The sequence below is a fragment of the Bubalus bubalis genome, chromosome 20, assembly GCF_019923935.1.
Source record: "Bubalus bubalis isolate 160015118507 breed Murrah chromosome 20, NDDB_SH_1, whole genome shotgun sequence".
Classification (NCBI taxonomy): Eukaryota; Metazoa; Chordata; class Mammalia; order Artiodactyla; family Bovidae; genus Bubalus; species Bubalus bubalis.
The window spans coordinates 28,571,159-28,598,259 of record NC_059176.1 but is presented as its reverse complement, the minus strand read 5'-3'; the positions used below and the strand labels follow the sequence as shown (position 1 = coordinate 28,598,259).

Below are 27,101 nucleotides of genomic sequence, written 5' to 3'. Positions count from 1 at the left end.
ACTGTCGTTCTGGGTTTTGTTATATGTAGTCAAACGTAATCTTAAATGATATACTCACCAATATCAAATCAGACTTATAAATGAGCAATTTAATCACTTTATAAAACTAAGTCAGTAAAAAAAAATTGTCAATCATTCTTTACCTGTACACTGGTAAACACTTTTAAGTACTCAATCCGTATAAGGGATTTTTTTTTTCCTTCCAGGGCTGTTAAAATTCTAATTTTCCCATGGAAAAATACTTTAGCTACTGACAATACCCAAGGTAACACGTAGAGACGACTGAGAGACTTTAAAGCCATAACTAGAGATGTTTCATTTGTATTATACACAACAGATTCTCAGGATGACACAGACACATAAATACTTTAAAAAGCTTTTTTTTTTTTTTTAAAAAAAGGTAATGATGCTATATGATTAACTGGGCATTGTGGTTTAATATTCACCTTCTGCACTTCGTCTTTTCTCCTTCACATGTTCTTGAGCCGCACAGATAATCTGCCTGACCACTTCAAGAGAAGCCAGTTGAATGGAAGGTGATTCTCGAGTCAAAATTACTCGATGTAGTACATTCAACAACTCAATACCCAAGTCCTATGACCGAAAACAGGTGAGACCATTTTGAAAATTATATGCTTGAAAAATCATAAAGTGTCAGGGCAATAAAGTTATGTAACACTTGCTCCACTTTAAACCATCTCCAGGTTGGTTTCTGTCCAATCTTGCAGAAGATGGCACTATGACAAAAGATCATCTTCACACAGTTCCTAAACTGAGATAACAGACAAGGACATTTCTAAAACAAGGTAAAAAAACATGGCTCAAAGTATACAAGGACCGCCAGATTCAAGATAAAAGATTCCCAGAGATATATTAAGGTTTTCTAATACTTACAAATGGTGGCAAAAATGACATTAACTGTGTAAGTTATTAAGCATAGAATGAATATCACTCAAAAGAAAATACACTAGAAGAATACTACTTAACTTTCCCCCTGTTCTATTGGTCACTCTGGTGGCTGTCTTTCATCTTCGAAAATAAGTGCAAAATAGTCATTATAATACTTGTTTTAACATACAGAATTAACAAGCACAAAAAGTTTAAAACTTATCCATGTGCAATTCAAGTCAGGCAGGAGCCTGATTCATACTTGAAACCTAATAAACGATAGTGGTAATAAATAACAGTCTATACAGAGAGGAAATTATACCATTTATTTTTCTTAACATCCAAAAGTCAATTTAATATACAATTCAATATACTGGTAATACCGGCTTCCCTGGGGGCTCAGTGGTAAAGAACCTGCCTGCCAGTACAGGAGCTGCAGGTTCCGTCCCTGGGTCAGGAGGATCCCCTACAGAAGGAAACAGCAACCCACTCCAGTATTCTTGTCTGGGAAATTCCATGAACAGGGGACTGTGGTGGGCTACAATCCTTGGGGTCACAAAGAGCCAGACACAGCTTAGCGACTAAGTATTCACGCATATGGTAATACATGATGCTAAGAGTGCCTGCCCAATGCACTGTTGCTCTCGGGAAGGCAGTTAAAGGAAGTGCTGTACATTGTACAGTGATCCTTCAAATCATGGTCACAACTGGATCTGGTATTAGTGTCTGACTCCACCTATAGGCTAGTCAGTTGTCTCTTAAAAAGACCTTGACGGAGCACTACACACCTGACGGTGAACACCATGCACCAAGAGGGTTCTCTCCCGGGGAAATGGGGCGTAAGATACAGATGCACGTGAGGAGCGAGTGCAGCGAAGCGGCAAGAGGCAAGGACAGCACGAGGCAGAACCTTCCCATCACGCAGAAAGCTCGCCTGAAGAGCTGCTACACAGTGCTGGGCTGGCGGCAGCAAAAGTAAGTGTGGCAGGAGCAGACACAGAAAGCGGCAGACAGAGGCGTGACTGCTCCCGAGTCAGCACGGCTGCTGCCAGCTCCTCAGTTCGGAGCTCAGCTTTGCAGTGCTTCAGTTTCCTTTTTACTTCTCTGTGTTCACCCACTATTCACTACAGTAACCTGAACACATTTCTGTTGCTGTGCCTTGGAATCTACAGAAGCCTGACAAGCAACAAGAAATCACCTGATCACTGCCAATTTTAGATCTTGGCCAAGGAACATCGAGAAGGGCCTGTAACGCGTGTAAACAGGCAGTAATGCTTTCCATGGTTGCATCTGAACGTAAGGAACATAGAAACTTCACACTGATTCCTGTAGAAAGTAGAGAAAGAGAACAGGGCTTCTTTAGAGTCTTGGTTTCTGACGTTAAAGAATTTTCTATTTTGATAAGATACACAAATAAACTTAGCAAAGAAGCAATGCAAGTAAATCACCATGAATTTAAGACTAAACAATTAAGTGGTAAGGCAATCTCTTAACAGTTTTTGTTTTTATCAACATGTACACAAATAATAATCTCAACTAGGCTTGTGCACTACTGCAAAAATTATAATAAAACTGTGCCAGAACTTAACATGTAGAGTTTCATTTTATTCTGACTAAAATTTATTGAGTGATTGCCACGTATCGGGCATTGTACTTTAACTATATCATTTCACTCTCACAGTATCTCAGGAAGTAGGTACTATTATTACCACTCCTTTTGAGCACATAAAGCTTAAATAGTTTGCTAAATGTCTGTTACAATGAGGCACACCAAGAATTTGAACTAAGGTAATTAAACGGCACAGCTTATGCCCTGCCAGTCTTTATTACATGAAAGTTTGTTTTTAAAAAGCTCTCAAGGCAAAGAGAAACAAAATTTTAATATACCCAAGGATATAGCAAGTCTGATCATGTTTGGCTTCAGGAGGAATAACAGAAGCTCTATGAACCAGAAACCTTAGTAGTTAATTACTGACCTTTATAACCCTCACATTTCAGTTAGTAACTTACTTATAGGTAATCTAACAGGTTGCTTCCTCAGAACAAGGTAAGGGTGAAAAACATTTAATCTAGAAACTCAAGGTATCTAGAAAGATACCTCATTTTAAAAATGAAATTCTAAGAAAGCCAAAAAATGGTTAAACTTCATAAATTTAAAAATCTCATTTATCTTTGACCTTAAATATTGATGCAGTTCTGGACCTGTGAATATACCTTCTTGAACCTTGTAATTCTTGAGAATGGGGAAGGAGGTGTAGATGACTCAGCATACTGTTACTGCCTAATAAAGAATGAAGTTAACAGCCACAAGAGCTGACAGGTAAGAAAGCACAATCCAAGAAAAACTCCATATGGTTGGCAGCGGGTAAAAAGTGTTTTACTGACCTAAAATAAGATGGAATCTCTCAGTGTAGACATCCTCAGGGGACTTTACTGTAGGTCCAGAGGACGAGCCCTGGCACATGGAAGTTGGTGTCACAGGCCTTGAGAGATTAGGGGCTCCCTCATCTGGGTCAGCAACGACAAAGCCTGTGCTTGTAAGCCACAGTGCTGTGGCATGCAAGATAAGCGCCCAGGAGTTGTAATAATGCAGTTTTGCATTTTCACTAGTCTCTGCTGTGTAGAAAGCACCACCTACAAAAAAGGGAAAGCAAACAGTTTCAGGAGGAATAAATGAAGAGATGTGTTCACACTCCATTTTCCCTTTTATCTGTTACAAGAGACAGACCGTTTCCAGCCTGTACCCTACACTTCAGGGCAACTACTTGTTGACATTTATCACCACGATTAGATTTGCCCACTTTTGCACTTCACGAGAATACACAGTATGCAACTGTTTTTTTAACTTAACAATGTTTTTAGAGATGGATCATCCATGCTGCTATATTATCAATGTTTTATTATCAGACTTTATTTCTCCTGAGCATACAACTGTTGGTCACAGTGCTGACGTATCCTTAAAACTTCGTAAGAAATTTGTAGGCTCTTTTTCTTTTTAATCATAAAATATTTTAAAACAAATATGTGATGTGTGTGGGTGTTTAGAATCCAAAAGGTTCATACAATCTGAAGAGAAACCACAGTGTGTGTGTGGGCATGCTCAGTCACTCAGTTGTGTCTGACTCTCTGCGACCCCATGGACTGCAGCCCCCCAGGCTCCTCTGTCCACGGAATTCTCCAGGTAAGAATACTGGAGTGGGTTGCCATCTCCCCCTCCAAGGGATCTTCCTGACCCAGGGATCAAACCCTTGTCTCCTGCATTGGCAGGAGGATTCTTTACCACTTAGCCACCTGGGAAGCCCAGAGTATGTATATGCATGTATAAAACAAATGCTGATACTCACCTACCTCTAAGATTAAGTAACATTTCTCCATTCTTAAATCTCTTTCTTAGAAAACAAACAAAACCATTAAAACTCTATATACCACTAATTCTTGCCCTTCCTTCTATAACCACTTTCCTCAAGTCACTGTGAATCAGTCTCAGGTCTTAAACTTTCACACTAGACATTTTGTATTCATAAATAATAGATGCTGTTATTTAGTGTGAGTTTACTTAAAGGCCTCATATTTTGTGTATCCTTTTCAAACTTGCTTTCCCCCTGAACATTATGTTTTAGAGATTTACATATGTTGATTCATGTGTCATTCATTTTTGTTGATAAATTTTTTCAGTAAATCAATGTATTTCCATTTTTAATGCTATAAAAAGGTATAAAGTCCAATAAATACTCTGCATATCATTGTGTATAGAACTTGACAGGCTGGCTCTAAAATTCATAGCAAGGAGTGAAAAAAATAATAGCTGTTTTGGAATAACATGAAGATTAAAAGCAGCTGCCAAATATATTAATAACTGATATTAATATCACAGTTATTATATCTATAACTATTAATATCAAATGTGATATTAATAACTGAGTATAAAATTAGATTCCCTTGGGGGAATATATGTATAAAAAAGAGTGGCTATGTGTGTATATGTGTAACTGATTCACTGTGCTATACAGCAGAAACTAACACAACACTGTAAAGCAACTATACTCCAATTAAAAAAAAAAAATTAGAGCCCTATCTTCATTCTACACACTAAAAAGAAATTCCAGCAGGACAAAAATCTAAAATGTAAAAAGCAAAAGTGTAAAGCTTATATATCTTTGTGGTCTTAATTTAAAAAAAGTATCAGGCATTACAGAGGAAACATAAACCATAAAAAACTGATTATATTAATTTTAAAAAGATAAAAGAGCCAAGCCACAGGCTGAGAGAGGATACCTTCCAGATATGGAACCACAAAGGAAGAGTATTAAACATATGTAAGGATTAACAAGTCAGTAAGAAAATGACAAATATGAAGTAGAAAATGGGCAAAGATGATGACTGGGTGATTTATGGAAAAAGAAACTTTAAACAGCCCATAAACTGATGAAAAAAGACTTTCAATCAACGAAATAAACCAATGCAATTCTTTAAACTCATCACATTGGGAAAAACAAGTACAGTAACATACAATGGAGGGAAGATGTAGATAAACAGAGGCATGTTGTTGACCATATACACTGCTGTAATCACTCTGGAGAACGATTTGGCTGTTATCTTGTGAGTTAGGAAGAGCGTGCCTCATGACTGAACGAGTTAATTGCAGGGTCTCTACCCTGAAGCAACTCTCCCACGACTATTCTACGAATGAGTATTATTCTTGAAAAAATGTTTCATATAAACATTACCTGCTAGTGGAGAAATTTTGAAAATACATGTTAGTGACAGTCATTCTAGGAATTACAGTAAATATTTCACGCCCTTACCTTCAACAGGAAGCTGAGAGGCAAATTCTGAAGGCAAAGTTAGGAGAGCAAAATCCTGAAGTGCAGCTAGCCAGAGCCTACTCAATGTGCTGAGGTCTGCGTGGACTAAGTCAAGCAGCCCATCTGGTGAAATCGACCCGTTTCCAATGCTCTCTTCTGAACAGGCAGGAGTCTTCAAAGATTGTCTGTGGTTTTTATGCCTTTCTACAGCAATTATGTAGACCTGTATAAAGGTTACTTTATAAATAGGAAAATCTTAGACCCACAGGTGCTACAATATTTTTATCTTGCAGACTTACCTTGAACCTGCCTCCTGGACTTGAAATGCACATGATACCAAGAAGGTACACAAGTGCAACCACATACAAAACTGGGGTAGAAAGAGCCAAAAGCATTATCTTCACCGAGCTATGTGAGGGATAATAGACACTTGACAAGTATGCTGCCACACTGCAGTGTACAACCATGACAGCTGTAACTAAATGATCCTGGCACCCTGTTTCACTAAGCCTGGCCATGGCCTTGTAATCCATTTCAATATATGGCTACAGGCAGCCATCTCTGAAATCAAATAAGCTGAAATACTGAATATTTTCTTTCAATGTTACCACTAAATGACTTACAAAACATTTACCTATATAGACTATAGACAAGGACTACAGAATGTTAAAGTATTCAACATAGTACATAATGTGTACTATTCTCTTTATCCATAGCTCTGAAATCCAAAGGCTCTGTAAAATATAATTTTGTGGGCAACAATCTGGTGACAAAACACAAAAAAATTTATGTGAGGCTATTTATACAGTGTGACTATTCAAACATTTTCACAGATATAAATTGTTTGATTATAGATTTTATGGTATTATCCCAAACATCCTGGAGGGATACATGAAATATGCATCCAAATTTTAAATCCCAATTTATCTGGCTCTAAGGATTTCAAATAATTATGGACCTCAATTACATGGAGCTTGTTGGCTAGTCATTATTTCCACTAAGGAGAGAACAAGAGAAAGTATAATGGCTTAAGCAAGAGTACAGAGATTCAAATGATTATAAAAAACATTATAAAACAGTAAATTTATAAAATAGGTTACAGAAATTACAGAATATCTGTTTGCTCTATCAAAAGCATATGTTTAAACCATTTAGAGTTGATTGTTAAAGATCATTAAATCCAACTTATTAAGTCTAGGCAGAACTACTTTCTAACTGAAATTTGTCAATACTAAATAATGACAAAAACAGAAACTCAACAATCTTCTGGTTTTAATTAGCCCTACTGAAGAAAACCCTTTCTCACATATTGGCTGCAACACTCAGTTGCAATCTGAGACTATATATATTTCTAACTAAAGTGATACATGAACCAAGACTGGCCAAATATGATAACTGTTGAAGCTGGATAATGAGTTTATATGAGTTCATTACAGTATTCTGTTTACTTCTGTATATATGTAAACGTTTCTATCATAAATTTTTAAAATTATATGGCTTTCTTTCTGATTAGAAAATAAAGAACAAATAAGTACTTCCCTCTTAAGATTTTTTTAATCTTAGGAAATAAATGACTTACTTAATATTCAAAAGTCATTTTATGAAAGAAAGAGCTCTAAGAAATATTAAAGCATGTGTTATAGTTGATAGAATATATGAGCAAACCCACATTTCCAATAATTCAGGTTTCAATAAAAGTTGATTTCCATTGGCTATGATAAAGTCTCTTATGACTGCCCCCTGCTTAAAACAGCAGATAAGACAACAGGAGGGTACTTTAGAATCCTTGGCCAAAATATCAATTAGCATATAAATATATCTAATGTTGAAAGTCTTCAGTTAACCTTAAACACAGACTTACCTGTGTTTTAAATAGCTAATTTCAGTTTATGGCCTAAGATGTTTATTAACAACTTCCAAAATTCTAGTCATAAACTGAGACATACTAACCTCTGCCCAGGCTTTTAGCACAGCTAAGATCTCCATGGTAGAAGCACTTTCATTATATAAGTGACTAAGAGCTTCTTTTCCAACCTGAATTTTTGTTAATGATGCAACAAGCAGCTGATGAACTCTTCGGATGTCGTTAAGGTCACTTACAACTCCACTTGCTATCCAGGCACTGCAAACCTAGTTTTTTAAGAAAATCAAAGATTATATTTAAAAACTATAAACACCCTCTTTGGGAGTTCAGCAGAGTTCACTCATATCTCAGGAATCTGGTCACTTAAATCATCTTGCTATCAAGAAACCCAATGGGATACTGCTGATAATAATAGTAAAAGCCAGCATTTCAAAAGAGAATGAGACGGGGTGCTCAGGGCTGGAGCACTGGGATGACCCTGAGGGATGGGATGGGGAGGGAGGTGGGAGGGGGGTTCAGGATGGGGAACACATGTACACCCATGGCTGATTCATGTCAATGTCATGTCAATGTATGGCAAAAACCACTACAATATTATAAAGTAATTAGCCCCCAATTAAAATAAATAAATTTTTTAAAAACTCAAAAGAGAATGAAATTTCTTGATTTGAAGAAAGGAAGCTGTGCTAAGTAAATAAAGAGTTTTAGATGTTATTAACATAGAGAAGATAAGCCATGAAAGGCACTACTTGCGTAATTGTCTGGATTGACATTTGAATTATATTTTCAATCTTAATTATTTCATCTTACTATTCTAAAAGCAGGGATTAATTGCACCTCAATAAAGATTTTTATTCTTTTGAAGATATTTTTAAGTTTTAAAACAAACATCATTAATAATCCTCCAATGCAAAAAATTTACTCAGTTATCAGGGGCCATCTATGAAGGTTTTCCTGATTGTCATGATATTTCATGAAAATTTATTTTTCCTTTACCGTCTACTTATTTAGTTCACATTTCCTTTCACAAAAGATTTCAAGTGGCTTATAGCAAGAACACATATAATAAAATGATAAATTAGACTCAGTATAACAGTTAACAAAATTCTATTAATATTTAAGGTACTCAAACATTTCCTAAATACAACTGAATTTGAAAAGTTGAAAGAAATGAGTAAAATCAGTTTTTGCCATTTTGTATATAATTAATTTAATTCATACCAGTTCTGCTTTTACTTCAGACTATTCAGGGCTGGATATTGAATGCTTGACAACATCATCAAGAAAAGCAACTATTTAAAACCGTATACCATATGGCTCTTAGATATATGAAAAAATGCTCAACCTCACTTGGCATACAAATCTAAACTATCCTGAGATACCCTTTTTACTCCATCACAAAAATCTTAAGTTTGCCAACTCACAGAGCTGCTGAGAAACAGGCACTTGCATAGAGTGCTGGCAGGAGTTTAAAGTGGTTAACTCTTGTAATACACTCTTTAACCCAACAATTCAATTTTGGAGAATTTAGCTCCCATACATGCTTGGACCCAGTGAAATGACCCATACAGAAAGACGGTCATTAACTGCAGCACTATCTGTAAGAGCGAAAGACAAAAAAGAGCCCCTGTATTTCCATCACTACAGAACTGGTGACATACCCATATACTGGCTTACTATGCAGTTACAAGAAAGAAAAAGTTCTGTAAATTTAAAAGGTGAAGAAAAGGGGCAGCTGAGATTAATGGGTGGGTGGACACTGTAACATCGAACCTTGGTATTAAACACTATCTGGAGAGTTGCTTCCTAAGGAGGGTTTACTGTTTACCTGACATGCTTTGGCAGTGACGTCAGGTGGTGTCTCTGAGGTGAAGGCTGGTCTAAGTGCCGCTCCTACCTGGCAAGAAATGATATGCTCGTTCAAGCATCAATAAGTAAGATAGCACAAACTCTTTTCTCTTTTTAATGTTATCTTAAAATTATCCCTTTATATAAACACTTTTTGGTTTTGCCAGCCCAGGATGTCTTTCCCTGTTTTGGAGTAAAAGCATCTCAATTCTCCTTTGGGGAACTTTCTCGCCAACTCTTAGCCCATGTGGTTGCTATGGAGCTAACAGTACTGTCTGGCTCCAGGGATCCACACTGGTATAATGAAAGCTCTCCTGTAGATGTTTGCTGGAAGTACTCGGAAAGAAGTGCTGTCTTTAAAAGACTCTAGATGCTAAGAGAGCCATTTTGATACCACTCGGAGAGGGCAAATTTGAAAAAAGAGCCAGTGCAGGAGAAAGCAGAGCCAACTAAGATTCCCCAAAACAATCTTCCTTTTCTGCTTAAGTGAGCGGTAATTTTATTTCTATCATTTGTAATTTTAAGAGGAGTAAAAATATAACAGAGCTCCCCTTAAGCTGGAATACAGTATTTAAACTAATATGTAGTTCTATGTAACTCCCATCCCTTCCTTTTCTCTTTCCCTAAACATACACTGACATTACCTGTTGGGAAGATGTGATGGAGCCTGCTACCAACTGGTGAACTGCTCTGGATTCCCTAATTGCCAGTCAACAGAAGCTGCCTCTGAATCAGGAAAGGTATCCTTGCATGACTGCTGAAGGACTACATGTGATGTGTGTGATGTAACATGATGATTTTGTTACCTTCCTTGTTCCTCCTAGGTTGCTCAATGCATCAGGCAAACAAACACCAGTTAAAAAGATTACAGAACCAGTAAAAGAATCTTGAACTCTTTTCTAAGTTCAGGGGAAATAAAGGAGGTTATATCGAGACTAGGAGTAGTAACCTGAAGATGAAACATGCATGTAGCCTAAGTGGAATATGTTAATAAGATTAATGATTTGGTGTTATCTTAAGGTTATTTGGATATTCTGTAAAGAATTTCATTATCAAAGCCCTTTATTCCCCATAAATTACCAAGAAGGTTTTAATTACGTGACTTAACTTTTAGCATTTTTTAATTTTTTTTTTTGAGCTTTCTGAAAGATCTTTAATAAGGTACCTTGGGAACTCAATTCAAAAAAAAAAAGAAAACCGGGTTGATTTAACTATTACAGATGTTTCAGTGCAGCTCCAAAAGTTTTTATAAATACAGTCATTTGGAGAGGTGGTCCTGGTCCTGGATCAGATTATTCCTTGTGTTTCTGAGAACAGTAAGAAGGGGGAGAATTGTGATGTTGGGAATACACTGCTACTGCTAAGTCACTTCAGTTGTGTCCGACTCTGTGTGACCCCATGGACTGCAGCCTACCAGACTCCTCCGTCCATGGGATTTTTCAGGCAAGAATACAGGAGTGGGTTGCCATTGCCTTTTCCAACTTTTAGCATTATAAAAGACCTGTTTCATGAATTATTTTGCTTTTACTTGAAGATTTCTTTTTCAAACATATACTGATTAGACTGGTGATATATTAACAGAGATACACACACATTTATGTATTAAGAGGTGACATGCCAATTAGTTTCACAAACTTCTAACCTGGTTGTTTAATAATAAGATTCTCTAATAGAAAGTGCTTACATTGGCTTGATACTGTTCCAGAATCACATGACCTGGAAACTCTGGTTCTGGAATCGTTGCAAATCGCCGAATAACCACTAATAGGGTTTCAAGGCCAGAAAGACGGAGCTGGTCACTATGATCTGTGGCAGCCATAAAAGCCATGCGAATTAGGTCAGCAAGATGTAGCACCAAAAAGTCATCTACAAGATTAAAAAAAGAAAATCTTATTAAGAATATGCTGGAACTAAGATTTATGCTAAGTGCTAATTTTTCCTCCTTTTAATTTCATAAGCTAGACTTTCAAGTACTTTTACAGTGTGACTGTTTGTTACAAACCTTAAAGCAAGATTTACTGCACCAGTGCAAGTACTCAGACACAAACAACCATCCCAAATCAAATGCTAATACAGCTTTGAAAAAACCAAAGGCAGAATTAGCATCCTTTAAAAGAATGCTAATAGTATTTTCAATAAAAATTTTGTTCAGACTTTCTGATAAAAGTACATTAGAAGGTACTTAGGAAACTTTGGGTTTTGATGAATTATGCATTAATCATTCTCTTCATGTCAAGTTGAAGCTAAAAGATAATATTCCTTTAAAGATTTTTTATGTGGTTCTTTATATGGACTATGGGCTTCCCTGTTGGCTCAGATGGTAAAGAATCTGCCTGCAATGCAGGAGACCCAGGTTTGATCCCTGGGTCAGGAAGATCCTCTGGAGAAGGGACTGGCAGCCCACTCCAGTATTCTTGCCTGGGAAATCCCATGGACAGAGGAGCTTGGTGGGCTGCAGTCCATGGGGTCACAAAGAGTCGGACACAACTGAACGCCTAACGCTTTCACTTTCGTATGGATTACATTACCTTACTTTTTTGCATGTGCTGCCACACACACAAAAGATGGGGGATAAAAAAAAAATATTTCTAGCTATAAAATTATAAATGAGAATTCCTTTCATGCATACAACATATTAGTATAATAATTCTACCAGGGAGAGACATAAAACAATCATTTAACAGTGTTCCAACAATAAAATGTTTACAGGTACAACAAACCTTTACCTAAAAAAAATTTGAGACTAATTCAAAGAAGTATACTAGTTATAGGTCATACTGAAGAAACCAGCTCATCTTAGTAAGTCCCAATTACAATTTTAATCAAGAGCACAGGAGTCAGTAAGCACACTAATTTTGTACCTATCAGTATTAGTGTTCATCACAAATAAGAGACTCAATTTCCAAAACATACTAAGAGCTCATACAACTCAACGACAAAAAGACAAACAACACTATCAGAGAATGGGCAGAAGACCTAAACAGACACCTCTCCAAAGTATACATACATACGACCGACAGGCACAGGAAAAGATGCTTAACATTGCTAATTCTTAGAGAAACACAAATCTGCACTGAGGTACCACTTCATACCAGGCAGAATGGCCATCACTAAAAAGCCTACAAATATCAATACAAATGTTGGAGAGGGTGTGGAGAAAAGGAATGTACAATGTTGGCAAGAATATAAATTGGTACAGCTGCTACGTAAAACAATATAGAGGTTTCTTAAAAAACTAAAAGAGCTGCCATATGATCCAGCAATCCTATTCCTGGGCATATATCTAGAGAAAACCATAAACTGAAGATACATGCACCCCTATTTTCATAGCACTGTTTACAACAGCCAAGACATGTAAACAACTAAAATGTCCACTGACAGATGAATGGATAAAGATGTGGTATATACACACAGCAGAGTATTATTCAGCCATCAAAAAGAATGAAATAATGCCATTTGCAGCATCATGGAATCTAAAATATGATACAAATCAACCTATCTACACAACAAAAACAGACTGACTGACATAGAGAACAGACTTGGTTGCCAAGGGGAGTGGAAGTAGCGGGGAGAAGAAATAGGAGTTTGAGATTAACAGAGGCAAACTATTATATATGGAATGGATAAACAACAAGGTCCTACTGGACAGCACAGGAAACTATACTGAACACCCTGTTGTAAACCATAATGGAAAAGAAAATGAAAAAGCATATAAATATATAAATGTGTATATAAGTGAGTCACTTTGCTGTACAGAAGAAATTAACACAACACTGTAAATCCACTATACTTCAATAAAACTAAGCAAACGAAAGACAGCTAAGAGACGCAATACGTGCTTGCTTGAAAAATAAAAAAGAAATACCTAATTCATAGTCTCAGATGGGGAATAACAACATCTTGCCTTGTGATTCTTTTGTCAGGTAAAGAATATTTATAAGGTATTGAGATGTTAGAATTGTGTCTGAATATATGTGTTTAAGTGAATTAAACCATAATCAACATGTATTTAGGTAAAAATAATAAAACTGAACAATAAAAGGTCAAACTGGTCTCACAAGTAGGTTTACTTTACATTGAGATAGACTCAGATGTTTTCAAGATAATATCCATGGAACCAAAATAATCTATGAGCAAAATAGCTATATTTTGTTATATTTAATAGTTCTATAAAAATAAAATTTAAGAAAATAAAACTTGGGAATGCACATAATTTCCAAGAACGTGACCATTCTCTATAAACTTAATGTATCACATTATGTCCATGAAACAAAAGTGAATGCTGATTTAAGCATTCAGTTCAATCATTAAGAATGCATTTGAACATTAGAAATGTACTACAGGCACACAGCGCCTCTATGTGTACCATTTGGTCTTGTCATTGTTAAGCCACTTACTTCTTGAATCCTTTTTTTTCATTTCCTGTGCTAAAGCAACATCAAAATGTGCGCTGTGTCCATTTTCACACTGGTTGATTATCCTACAGACACATTCAGCAGCGAAGACTCTTGTGGCCCATCGGGGATTGGTGAAAGGGTGCGGTCTGCCATCATTTCTGCTGGTCAGAACCGAAGCGTCATCCCCTTTATCTCCTTCCTCTTCTTGCACTGTATCCACACAGGTTACACTTGCAAAATCTTTTATCAAGGGAGAAAAATACACGTAGTTTCAACTGGAAGATACACTTATAAAGGGACACAAATGACCTTAAGTACAGATCATACTGTTCATCAATCATACATCTTTTAACGATGTAAAATAATCATGTCTAATGACTACTGATAACAGTGGTTACCTCGAGAAACGCTAAAAAAACTATTCTTAAAAAATGATGAAGCCATTAAATTATATTTAAAGTGAAAGACTGAACATGATACTAGAATAATTATCAATCCGCTGTATGAAGATGGATATACTCAAGGAAGCACAGCATTCTGTGGTAGGAAGTATGGTAGACAGAACTAGATATGTTAACACTGGGCCCTTGAATGAATTTAAGAAGGTTCCTGAACCCACAAAAATGTCCAAAAAATACTTTCCTCAGGATAGACCCATTGGTATATTTACAATCACAAATTATCCAGATGACTAGCTGCCATCTATGGGGTCACACAGAGTTGGACACGACTGAAGTGACTTAGCAGCAGCAGCAGAGCCAGTAATTAAGGAATTATTTTCCCTTAATATTATACTGCTGTTGCTGCTAAGTCACTTCAGTCGTGTCCGACTCTGTGTGACCCCATAGATGGCAGCCCATCAGGCTCCCCCGTCCCTGGGATTCTCCAGGCAAGAACACTGGAGTGGGTTGCCATTTCCTTTTCCAATGCATGAAAGTGAAAAGTGAAAGTGAAGTCGCTCAGTCGTGTCTGACTCTTAGCAACCCCATGGACTGCAGCCTACCAGGCTCCTCCGTCCATGGGATTTTCCAGGCAAGAGTACCAATTGCTGACTTATTAACTATTTAACTCAACTTAAAATGCAACTTATAACATAAACCAACTTGTTTTTCTTAAATTATCTTTTATGTCAACATTTTTTGATTGTGATACAACAGATAGCAAAGATGTTACAAAGTTAAGGCAAACCCTTCTTAAAATATCAGTGGAGACTGAAGACATCAATAGAGACTGAAATGTATGTTTTTCTAATAAGAAGGGATAGAGGTAAACGACAAAGGATAAAAAGAACAAACAGTGAAGTAAACTGAGTATTAAGTTCACAGAGTGACTATAAAATTTTAAAGAAGATAGGTCACCAATCTATGCACTTGTAGTTTTTCTTCTGAAGAAGTCCTTTTAAGTTCTTAAGTACTGGGGACAGAAGAAAACATCAAGAAAGGAAAACATGTACAACATAATGGTGGAAAAAGCAAGTGTCAGTAACTGAAAGGTAGGCGTACCAACAAGAGCAAAGGTGGGCAGAGAAGAATACTAAAAAAAAAAAAAGCCAGAGATTTTACAGTACCTTTCTTCCTTTGAGACCAGAGCTACATTAATTATAAGGCTTAAGTAACTGAGTTGAGAGGTACTGAAATATATTGAAAAGTTAGATGTTAAAGTCATGCAGACTAAGGCTTGAATATGTGTGTGTCTTTGGGAAAATTACTTATCCTTTGCAATTCCTGTTTTCCCTTGTGTAAAATGGAATACTACTGCCTACTCATAAGATGGTTAAAAGAGTAAATGATACATAATATGTATAGTATTTGGAAGAGAAATGGTTTCTATCTTCTTTCTTTCTCACTCATTGTCTCTCTTAGTCCAAAGATACAAATTTTAAAGACTCTAACACAATTATAAGAGAAAAAAAAAGTAAGTTTTAAGTGCTGGACTTAAAGACTAGCATTAGAATCTTCACTTAAAGAAAAGCAACAGTTTTACCCCAAATATCCAAATTAATAAATTATCACTAGCAGACAATTTTATATAATGCTTTTACTTTCAGTTTTATTATGTTGGCTGGTAATCACCAGTACTTACCAGCTGATGCAGCAAGTACATCTTTACAAAGCTTTAACCAAAAGGAGAGTTTATCCACTGCCATAGATGTGAGCATATGATTTAAAGTCTCTTTGATATCATGGCATAATTTCTGATCTGTCTCTTTGTCAAGTAAGGTCAGTAAGGCCCCTTCAAGGCCCACTTCTCTGATGTTAGCATCTGACAAGAAGAAAATCGATGATCTAAGTAATACAGAAAACAAAACTGCCATATGAGAAGCACACACATTCAGTGGTTATTAAAAATATTACATGCAAATATATTCTAAAGAACTGGTCCACATATGGCACCCTCAGTCTACTAAGGTCTGTTTTAGTTAACAACTAAAGTTTTATTATTATTCACAACACTGCAAAGTTATTTTTTATACAGTGTCATTAAAAGATAAATCTTTGAGTTTACTAATATGTTTTCCTTATCAGGTAAACATTTTAACCCAATTAGCATGCAATACTTCTAAAAATTTATACAATGTTTCTTGGAATCTTATCTTTAAATTCAAATAAATAATCATAATTAAGCATTACTTATTCTGGTATAAAGGCTTTAAATTTATTAACATGAGAGGAAAACTCAGAAAACAACTATTAAATGGAGAAGAGTATTTAATTACTACAACTAAGCTACAGTGGATCTAAGAATACTATTGAATTAATATAAATTACTACACAGTATTCTCACTGCAAAGTAATACATCATTTCAAAAAAGAAATATAAGCCTTGATCTAGTATCTATTTCCTCTAACTCTGGAAACATAAAAAGAACAAGTACATTTTCTTATGAGAATTTAACTCATTTGGCAATTATGAAAGCATTTAGTTTCTAAAGATTATGCTACTATTAGACTATTTAAAAGAAGAGTTATCTTTTAAAGATCTTTTAGTGATCTTTTAAAGATCAGAAGGATGTGGTAGGAATGTTTCTGATTATGGGTCTAAAAGTTAGAACAGCCCAATGTAATGTATGAGTCATGACTGGATCCTAAATTTGGGGATGGGGTGTGGGCGTGAGGGGGGAAAGGAATTTATAAAGGACATTTTTTCTTTTTTTAATATACAGGAAATTTACGTGAGAACTACACATTCTACGAAAATACTAAATGCTGATTTTACTAGGTTTGGAAATAACGTGTGGTCAAGCAGGAGCATGTCCTTCTTGAAAGACACAGGTAAGTATTTAGGGGTAAAGAGTCATGATGCCTGCAACCTGCTTTCAGATGGTTTGGCAAGAGGCTTATGTGTTATACTGAGAGACACACAAAGTCAGTGTTACAAACATACGAAGTAGTGAGTCTATGTGTTCACCTGCATGTTTCTTCCTACTTTTCCATCGTTTGAAAAATTATAAAAATTTTAATAAGGAATTATATAATGAATCCTTTACTGTCTTACCCACATAGCTTATTCAATAATTATGTACCAGCATATTAACATAATAAATCCTAAAGCAACAAATATAGTTTCAGCAGTTAATGTAAGTTAAAGGTCACTATGGGGAGAATACCATACATGGTTAGAAGATTACAATTTCTCTGGTTAAGTGATCACAGAATAATCTGCAAACAAGTTCTGTAGCCTATTTGATGACTAGTATACAAGTTCAGCAATGCTGATACAGTAAGTCAGAGCCAAGGTTTTAATATAATAATAAAACTAAGTTAAAGAGCACAGAATAACAGTAAAACACATTATGGATCTGAGAGCTTTAGATATTGGAAAGCTCTGTGAAGTCTGAGACTTTCTAAAAATGTGATAGCAATTTCAGTTTAGTTCAGTTCAGTCGCTCAGTCGTGTCTGACTCTGCAACCCCATGAACCACAGCATGCCAGGCCTCCCTGTCCATCACCAACTCCCAGAGTTTACCCAAACTCATGTCCATTGAGTCGGTGATGCCATCTAACCATCTCATCCTCTGTTGTCCCTTTCTCCTCCCGCCTTCAATCTTACCCAGCATCAGGGTCTTTTCAAATGAATCAGTTCTTCACATCAGGTGGCCAAAGTATTGGAGTTTCAGCTTCAACATCAGTCCTTCCAATGAACACCCAGGACTGATCTCCTTTAGGATGGACTGGTTGGATCTCCTTGCAGTCCAAGGGACTCTCAAGAGTCTTCTCCAACACCACAGTTAAAAAGCATCACTTATTTGATGCTCAGCTTTCTTTATAGTCCAACTCTCACATCTATACATGACTACTGGAAAAACCATAGCCTTGACTAGATGGACCTCTTTGGACAAAGTAATGTCTCTGCTTTTTAATATGTCTAGGTTGGTCATAACTTTCCTTCTAAGCATCTTTTAATTTCATGGCTGCAATCACCATCTGCAGTGATTTTGGAGCCCAGAAAAATAAAGTCTGACCTGTTTCCCCATCTATTTGCCATGAAGTAATGGGACTGGATGCCATGATCTTAGTTTTCTGAATGTTGAACTTTAAGCCAACTTTTTCACTTTTTCACTTTCATCAAGAGGCTCTTTAGTTCCTCTTCACTTTCTGCCATAAGGGTGGTATCATCTGTATATCTGAGGTTATTGATGTTTCTCCCGGCAATCTTGATTCCAGCTTGTGCTTCTTCCAGTCCAGCGTTTCTCATGATGTACTCTGCATATAAGTTAAATAAGCAGGGTGACAATATACAGCCTTGACGTACTCCTTTTCCTATTTGGAACCAGTCTGCTGTTCCATGTCTAGCTCTAACTGTTGCTTCCTGACCTGCATATAGGTTTCACAAGAGGCATGTCAGGTGGTCTGGTATTCCCATCTCTTTCAGAATTTTCCACAGTTTATCGATCCACACAAAGGCTTTTGCATAGTCCATAAAGCTGACCTTTTCCAGCCACTGCTGAGTTTTCCAAATTTGCTGACATATTGAGTGCAGCACTTCCACAGCATCATCTTTTAGGATTCGAAATAGCTCAACTGGAGTTCCATCACCTCCACTAGCTTTGGTCATAGTGCTACTTGCTAAGGCCCACTTGATTTCACATTCCAGGATTTCTGGCTCTAGGTGAGTGATCAAACCATTGTGATAATCTGGGTCATGAAGATCTTTTTTGTATAGTTCTTCTGTGTATTTTTGCCACCTCTTTAATATCTTCTGCTTCTGTTGGGTCCATACCATTTCTGTCCTTTATTGAGCACTTTGGAAACTATATATTTTAAAAGTGTAAGACATTATCATTTCTATTTTTGTAGTCTGAATTTATATACATGTTTGTGTTAGTTATATGATTTTAAAATGAAGAGATACACTTAAAACCTTACTGGCTAAGAAATCCTTTAATTCAGCTCTAAAACATAGAAGGGGCTAAGAAATCCTTTAATTTGAAGCAGATTCATCTATGAGAAATTATATTCAATTAGATTTGAGGGGAAGAAAGGCACATATAAATGACTTCAGGCCTAAATGCAATTTCAATCCATTGTAAAAAAACTCGTCCAAAACCAATAGCTCTCAAACGTCAGTACATACTACCATTACTGGAGAATAAGTAACAGATCACTGGGCTCTACTCCCCCATTTCTGGCTTAGACTTGGGATGGGGCCCAAGAATTTGCATTTCTAACAAATTCCCAGGTGAGCTGGATGTTGCTTCTGTGGGGAGCCTGTTTGAAAACCACTGCTTTAAACCAGTAAAATCACTGGTTGGAATGATAACTGTTTAGCAACCGTCACTTGTAGCATGTTTAAGATATTATATACTAACTTTTAAATTTCCCTTTAAAAACTCATGTTTCTAGAGAAGCTTTAGGATTAAAATAATCATCTGAGCTGGAGATAATACTGATAAAGAGAATTACCCAGAGTCAGTTCTTCTCTGCTGTTCTTAGCAAGCATAACAGCGTGCTCTGAAACTTCAGCTGCTTCTCTCTGAACAAGCTGACGTAAACAAGCCAGTACTGCTCGTCTCAGTAACAAATAGGGACTACAGAGATTCACCTGAAAAATACCATTTGGGAAGTAAAGGAACCGAAATTCTTGGTGACATTCAAAAAGTCTAACAGATTACTCACTGGACCCCTCCTGATTTATTAGATATACAGAGATTTCTTCAACTATCTTAGCACATATTTTTTACTAAATAACTTAGAAATAGCTTAAGGAGTAATACATGTACTTATTATGCAATATTCATAAACAAACCCAAGCAAAAGTCTCTTGACAATGTTAGAAGACATAAAATGTATATGAGTAAAACAGTTTTGAGAGACAAAGGGATACCACTGAAAGAATTTATTTGCAGCTTGTATATACTATTGTATATACAAGTGCTCATGGAACCATATACTGTTATGTTTTATGTGGAACTATATACTATTACATTTTATGAATCTCCAAGTATAAGTTTATATAAATCTGTCTGAGCACTGCAGCATAGTGATTAAAACGGAGGCTCTAGAGTCAGACTGTCTCAGTTTGAGTCCTATATCCATGACTTACTAGCTATGTGACCACAGGCAAATTATTTAAATTCTCTGTGCCTCAGTTTCCTCATTTGTTATATGAAAATAACACTACCCCTATCTCACAGGGCTGCTGTAAAGTCAACACAAAGAAACATGCAAAGGTGCTTAGCACAGTCCCTGGCAAATAGTAAGTATGCTCAATTAAACATTAGCTATAGCTATTATTAATGCAGCCTCTATCAATAGTTTATGCAGATGCCATAGAGAGTAAGTAAATGCATTTTCAAATAAAGGCAGAAAGAGTTTTAACTCAGAAAACATATTCACCAAAAGTGCTCTCTAGAGACATTATAGATAGCAAATTTTATAAATGCCTATCTACTTATATGTGGATATACATATATGTACACAGATATCTAAATATCTTCGTGATAGAGAATATTTCTGCTCGAATGACAGGCTCAATACATATTCTTTTTACTGAGAAGTATTTAAACAATGTAAATCTCAATAAGCTGCATCTACTGAGGGTAAATGATAATAGGAATGGTGATATACCTTAAATGAGTAATTAAAACAAGTCAAAGGTGATTTCATAAGTAGAATAAAGCCTAGAGATTTTAAAATTTATTTCATTCCAACTATGAAAATAAAGACCAGTTTGGTGTGGCTTATGACAATAAATGTCTTCAACAGTGATTTTCCAAGCAGCATTTGAGAAATAATGGCATAATTCTTATAAGCGCCTTTAAATCTGACTTATGTGGGAAAGGCATGACTGAGGCAGGTGAGTTTGCCAAAAAGAGCAGAGGCAGACTTCTGAGAAAAGAGTAGGCAGTGGCGGGGGTTCTGGCACATGACCTAGGCAAAGAGGGCTAAACCCTTAATTTTATCATAAGCTAAAAGACAAAGTTTGTAAATATACTATCAGTGAAATATATGGATGAGGTCTGCTTTATAAATATGTTCTATTATACCCTCAAGTACATGTCATGGACAGCGGAAAGACAGGAATGTCATTCACAAAGTCTCACGGTTATGTCATTCTAGTCATGTTTAAGAACTCTGCTGTTAGAAACTCATACACAGGCTAACAGAGAACTTAAAATGTAAAAAGATTAAGTTTATTCATGCCCAAGATTAAGGCTATATTTAACAACAATAGCAAAGAAGCACTCTAAAGACAATTTTAAAGAAAAGTTAATGAATCTACTAGCTGTATTAACTGGAGCATATACAAGCATATAATTCAAGGCAGGTGCAGCATTTATTCAGGCTGGTCATACAATCTTCTAGAAAAAGCATGCTCAAAAGTACTCTACTTGTTCAGTAGAAAAAATATTAAAGACTGTCACACAAAACAAAATGGGACGCTTAATATCTCCATGTCATTCTCCAGCATTTATATTGGGAAGAAGAACAGAGCGGGTTAAGGCAAACAATCAAGCAGGCAAAATACAGAAATTAAAATCAAACTATATGTTCAATTCCTTTCTGAAATGAATATATTAAATCAAAATGATGCAAAATTAAATGCAAAGAGTGAGTGCGCCAGCTGGAGAAGGTTAGGGAGGATTTGTTTATGCTGGTATTAAGTAAACACCATGTAACATGCCACACACACTGGACTTTGCATTAATGGTTAGCTTAAACAGAGAGATGCAGAGGAAAAGAAGAACATCTACAACCAAAAGGGCCGGGGGCGGGTGGACACAAAGAAATAGCACTGCAAACCTCAAATAAAGTTAGGAATCGAGGGTCAGGGACCTACCAACACAGAATTATCCAACAAGATCTCCTGCACAAAAACAAATGACAGACTGGTCATGACAAAAACCAAAAGATAAACACCAGGATGACTCTGACAACAGTCAGCTAAGCATTAAAATATACATGTTGATAGAGCTATCATTCAAATTGGCTTAGCTTCAGCTTTAAAGATACACCATAAATACTTCATTTTCCAACTTAGAACATGAGTTGAGCTAAGATTTTAAAAACAGTCAACTCAAGATATAAAGATAACAAAAATACAGTAATTTCAAAATGCACATTTGTTTAATTAGGTTTTCCTTTGGAATCTTTCATCAAGCCTTAGTAATAAAACCAGATCAAGTAGACATCAGTGTGAAAGGAGTGATCTGGATTACCTTCACATGAACAGGTGTCCCATAAGAGACAAAGTTAATCGTTTACCTCATCACAAGTTATAGATTTTTTTACTCTTGGAAGCCAAGTTTTAAAACTGTGAGTAGTCAGAATTGCAAGTGTAGCTAAGGCCAAGTTCAGAATGGAAGTTAAATAGCATGCAGTTAGAAGAAAATCCTTTATAGTAAGATTCTTTCCTAATGATTAAATGTATTCTGAATATTCAGAGAGTTTCAGTTAATATGAAAACACTTCATGCTAAATAATTAATTTCTATGAAGAAAAGAAAACCTGAACATAAAGTTATTAATAGGAAAGCAGAAGCAATTTTCTTATTACAGGGCATACTTTAAAACAGAATAAATTTAGGATAAAAGCTTTACTAACCAAAATTTTAAGTTACAAAATTAACACACTTATAGTGACAGCAATTTTTGAATTTAATTTCTGTATTAAAAAAATTATTTTATAGCTTAAGTATTATGAGTAACATGAATAAGATCTGTAATTGTTGCTTCTGATTTTCTCAGTGGCTCTAAATGTACCTAAAAGAAAAAAATCTGAGAACAGTGTCTATTCTTCTTTGTATATAACCTTCTTAGTCTGGGAAAATAAAAGAGTAATGAATGCAATCAGAATTAATTCATTAGGAATTAGTAGTTATGCTCTTTATTTCTCAATAAACTCTACTTACTGAATAAATTCATGTATTAGTTAAAGAAGAAATTTTAAATGGTTATTAATGGAAATTTTCTACTATGATTCAAGAAGAAAAAAATGGTAGTATTGATTTAGTTAAATGGAGAGCAGAAAGTTAAGTCAACTTGCAGAGGAGTGGGTTATCTTTCAATAATTAGTATTGGCAATGGTTCTTCGAATATAAAGAGCAATATTACTGGGAAAAGTTGCTGAATGATAAAGGTAATATTCTTTTCCAAGAGGTGCTATATTCCCTAATAAATATTTAATACAGACAGAAACCGAAGTTTCCATCAGGAAAGTCAGTCATCTTCTCTCCTTAAGAGTCTTAGATAATTATGACTATGAAAATCAATATGAAGATAAATAAAATTCTACATCTAAGTTATATGTTAAGAAAACAAAAACAACTACAATTTACTGAGTGGTTATTAAGTGTCAAGGACCCATGCCTTTTACAGGGGGCATCTTGTGTAACCCTTGTGTTTTACAGACAGGAGAGATGAGGCTGGGGGAAGTTATGGGCCATCCCTAAGGCCACAGAGCTAGGAGGGGGCAGAGTTAAGAGGTATCCATAACTACCAAGTCAACATGAAATAACGAAATGAGAACTGGAGAAGGAGTTCAGAAAGCTGGTTCTAGACTCAAAGCTACTAATACCTAGATATATTACCTTGGGCAAAATATTTCACTTTTTGCTCTTTATATTTTTATTGAGAATGTTGGTTTTAATGTTTGAGGTTCTTTCAAGGTTTGAAATGCTGCATATTTTGTCTCAAGTTTGAAAATGACAGGTCTTGTCTACAGTGATGATTCTCAACTACCACGTTACTAAGGGGAGGGTGCCGTAAACATCATAAGGGCAGAAAAAGTTGAAAATCAATGGCCTAAGTTTTAACTCCAAATGTAACTTTTTTAGGCAAGTCCAGATAGAAACTGGTGATGCTCACAGTAAATCTTAAAACCACTGATGATCATGAACCACCTAATCAGAACATTTTATTGATCACCTTCACCTTTCTATGTTCATTAGACACACTGTTAGAACCCAGATGTTGAAGCATACACTGCTAGAATGTTCAGGAAAAATATTTCATCTGGGATGAAAATAACTTTATATGTAAGTTTGGAAAAGAGGAAAAAGAAGAAGTAGGAAAAAAATTGCTATTACCACATAAATATTTCCATGTCCTACAACATTTATACAGTACCTGGGATGTTAGCACTCAGTATTAATGAATCAATATTCCAAATACTAAGTTTAACATTAATGGAAGGGAAAGTGAATAAATATATGAGCAGTTTAGGATATGATTATATGAAGTTACCCCACACCCTCCCCAAAAAAGACTAAAATTGAGGGAAAATAACTATTGTATATGGTCGAGAGACTAACAGAAATAAATTTAAATTTCCAATAAAAGAAACTAACGACATATGCAATTTTACACTCACACAGAGACAGGTGACCAGGCTAGACAAGTTGACATGTCGTGGAGCGAACATATGAAGCTGTTGAAGGCAAGAGATGGCCTGAGCCTGGACAAGGCAGTCTGGGTTATCTTGCATCACTGCACAACCCAGCAGACAGGAACTTCTTAGGGTAGAAACAGAAGTGCTGTTACCTAAGATGAAAGCAGAAAGCTTTAAATTGGCCTATAAAATCACTACCCTTGAAACACGTATTACTGGGCTTAAAATTTCTTTTTTTTCCTCTAATTTTAAACTTGAGGTTCTGTGAAGTAAATTTCTTCTTCAGAAGGAGGGATAATCCAGGTTATAAATTTTTAGATAATGTTAGTTATTTTTAGTCTGAAAGGTTCATGGCAACACAAATAATTGCAAAGAAGAACCTAAGACTGCAGTTTACATCAAATTTTCATGAAAAGTAGAGTTAGAAATTGCTAATAATAACCCTGCTTGTATTAGTTGAGGGTTGCTTTCATATATTAAAATCATGTATTTTTCATTTGAATAGATCAGAATAACTGAGTTTTGGGGCTTAGTCATTCATATCTTATAAGAGAGAAGAGGTTTTGAAACTATTCCTTTTTATGTTTGTCATTTAACTTGTTAAGGAAAGTATTTTTAAGACATTATCTTTCTAAATATGGTCCTCATCTTTTCAAGATAAGAGAAATCTGATTGGCATTAAATATACTGAGCATTTACTGTGTGCCAATTACAAGGGTTTTGCGACTCTTCTCTTTTTTGATAGAAGAGGAAACTAAAGCTTAGAGACGTGAAAGTTTTCCCAAGTCATCCAACTAACTAATGGTTGGTGAAGCTTAAATTTCTGTTTTTTTTTTTTCTTCTATTATGTCATCACTAAGAAGTCAGTCTTCTCAAGATTATTCTCAATATTCTGCCCATATTTTTGAAAAGAACATTCTGCTAAACTTCACTTTATTGAGAAGTGTTTGAGTCAATGAGAAGAACTGTTTTCATTTTTATGCATATATTTTTATGTAAAATATCACAAAAGCAGCTATGCATACCTTGTAGCTCTGGACCCAATGTAGTAATAAGGGCATTCAAACAGCGACCTAGACTTTGGTGAACTTCAGCATGAGTAGGAGGCACATTTAACAGCAACATCATAATAAGAGAAAGGGTTGGTTCTGCATGTGTATAATAGAGTGGGCCAGCAGAATCAATTATCAAGGAGAGAGAATGCAGTGCCCAGGTCTGTGAAGACAGAGAAAAACAGTTAAAAATGTTATAGCAGCATTAAGAAACACAAAACACTACGAACTGTTCTTTTGTTGAAACGAGTGATAAAGTAGTATCACAGTCAAGTGTGTGTTATTACTAACTTGGAGAGAGAAACAAGGAACTTCAGGAGTTGAAGAAAAAAATTTAAATACCAGTAAAAAACAACTGAGAGACAAATGTCCAATTTAGAATGGCATACATGGATATAGGGGCTTCCCAGATGGCGCTGGTGGTAAAGAATCTGACTGCCAATGCAGGAGACATAAGAGATGAGGGTTCCATCCCTGGGTCAGGCAGATCCCCTGGAGAAGGTCAGGGCAACCCACTTCAGTATTCTTGTCCAGAGAATCCCATGGACAGAGGAACCTGGAGGGCTGCAGTCCACAGCATCTCAAAGAGTCGGACACAGCTGAAGTGACTTAGCTAGCACGCACACATATGGATATATCTCAGAACTGAGAATTCCAGAATCGTGTTTGGTTCTTTAGCCAACGGCTTGAACTAAATCTAGTGTGTTGAAAATTGTTCACTGCTTAATCTATACAGCGAATAAAAACTCAAATTTTTAAGATTCAACAGTATCTCAACTACATGAAATAATACAAATCTCTTGGAACACAATGTTGTTGAAGAAAGCCAAACATAAAAAAGCATATACTGTACGGTTCCATTGACATAAAGTATAAAAGCAGGCAAAACCAATAATCACTGATAATCAGTGAAGTTGGATGGTGGGTTTAATAGGTTCCTTATAGCATGTTCTCTTCTTTTATGTATGCTTGAACTTCCTATAACAAGAAGTATCTAAAAAGTTCTCCCTTTAGAAAATCAACTAAGAAAGCTTTACCCCTCTTATCAACAAATATGTAAGAAAAGCTTATAGTATTTTTTAATGGTAAAATGATGAGTTCCCATTAGGTGAGAAATGGCAGCAATCAAGAAGAGTCAGACTGATGACACTGGATGCCACAGAAAGAAAGATCTAATAATCAACAAAAGAGACTCAATAGAAAAGGAGTCTGTTCAGAATAGACTTTTTGAAGGGGAAAAGGATAAATATAATAAATAGAAGCAAAAAGTACTGTATTAAAGGAATGAAGAAAGGATGGAATACCTTATAAATCAACTCAAGTAACAGATGATGTGAAAAAAACTATTAGTGATATGGTAATTCAAAGAATGAGACCCATGTTAGATGCTGAAGTTTGACAAGGTAGTGGTTAAACTG

General features: G+C 35.8%; 1 protein-coding gene across 10 annotated transcripts in view; it reads right to left on the bottom strand.

The window, feature by feature from the left end:
- HEATR5A (HEAT repeat containing 5A) overlaps positions 1-27,101 on the bottom strand; it is a 105,571-nt gene that overhangs the window by 12,861 nt on the left and 65,609 nt on the right. For 8 of the 10 annotated variants that reach the window (XM_044932956.2, XM_044932955.2, XM_044932952.2 and 5 more), the window contains 13 exons: positions 25,657-25,846; positions 24,614-24,783; positions 22,083-22,109; positions 19,706-19,844; positions 15,885-16,064; positions 13,803-14,042; positions 11,090-11,271; positions 9,386-9,454; positions 7,644-7,823; positions 5,694-5,916; positions 3,274-3,522; positions 2,087-2,214; positions 447-594 (listed from right to left, as the gene is read on the bottom strand). In XM_044932956.2, the coding sequence (XP_044788891.2) occupies positions 447-594; positions 2,087-2,214; positions 3,274-3,522; positions 5,694-5,916; positions 7,644-7,823; positions 9,386-9,454; positions 11,090-11,271; positions 13,803-14,042; positions 15,885-16,064; positions 19,706-19,844; positions 22,083-22,109; positions 24,614-24,783; positions 25,657-25,846 (2,125 nt within the window). The remainder of the gene's footprint in view (positions 1-446; positions 595-2,086; positions 2,215-3,273; positions 3,523-5,693; positions 5,917-7,643; positions 7,824-9,385; positions 9,455-11,089; positions 11,272-13,802; positions 14,043-15,884; positions 16,065-19,705; positions 19,845-22,082; positions 22,110-24,613; positions 24,784-25,656; positions 25,847-27,101) is intronic. The other 2 variants (XM_044932962.2, XM_044932961.2) reach the window with 2 other exon arrangements.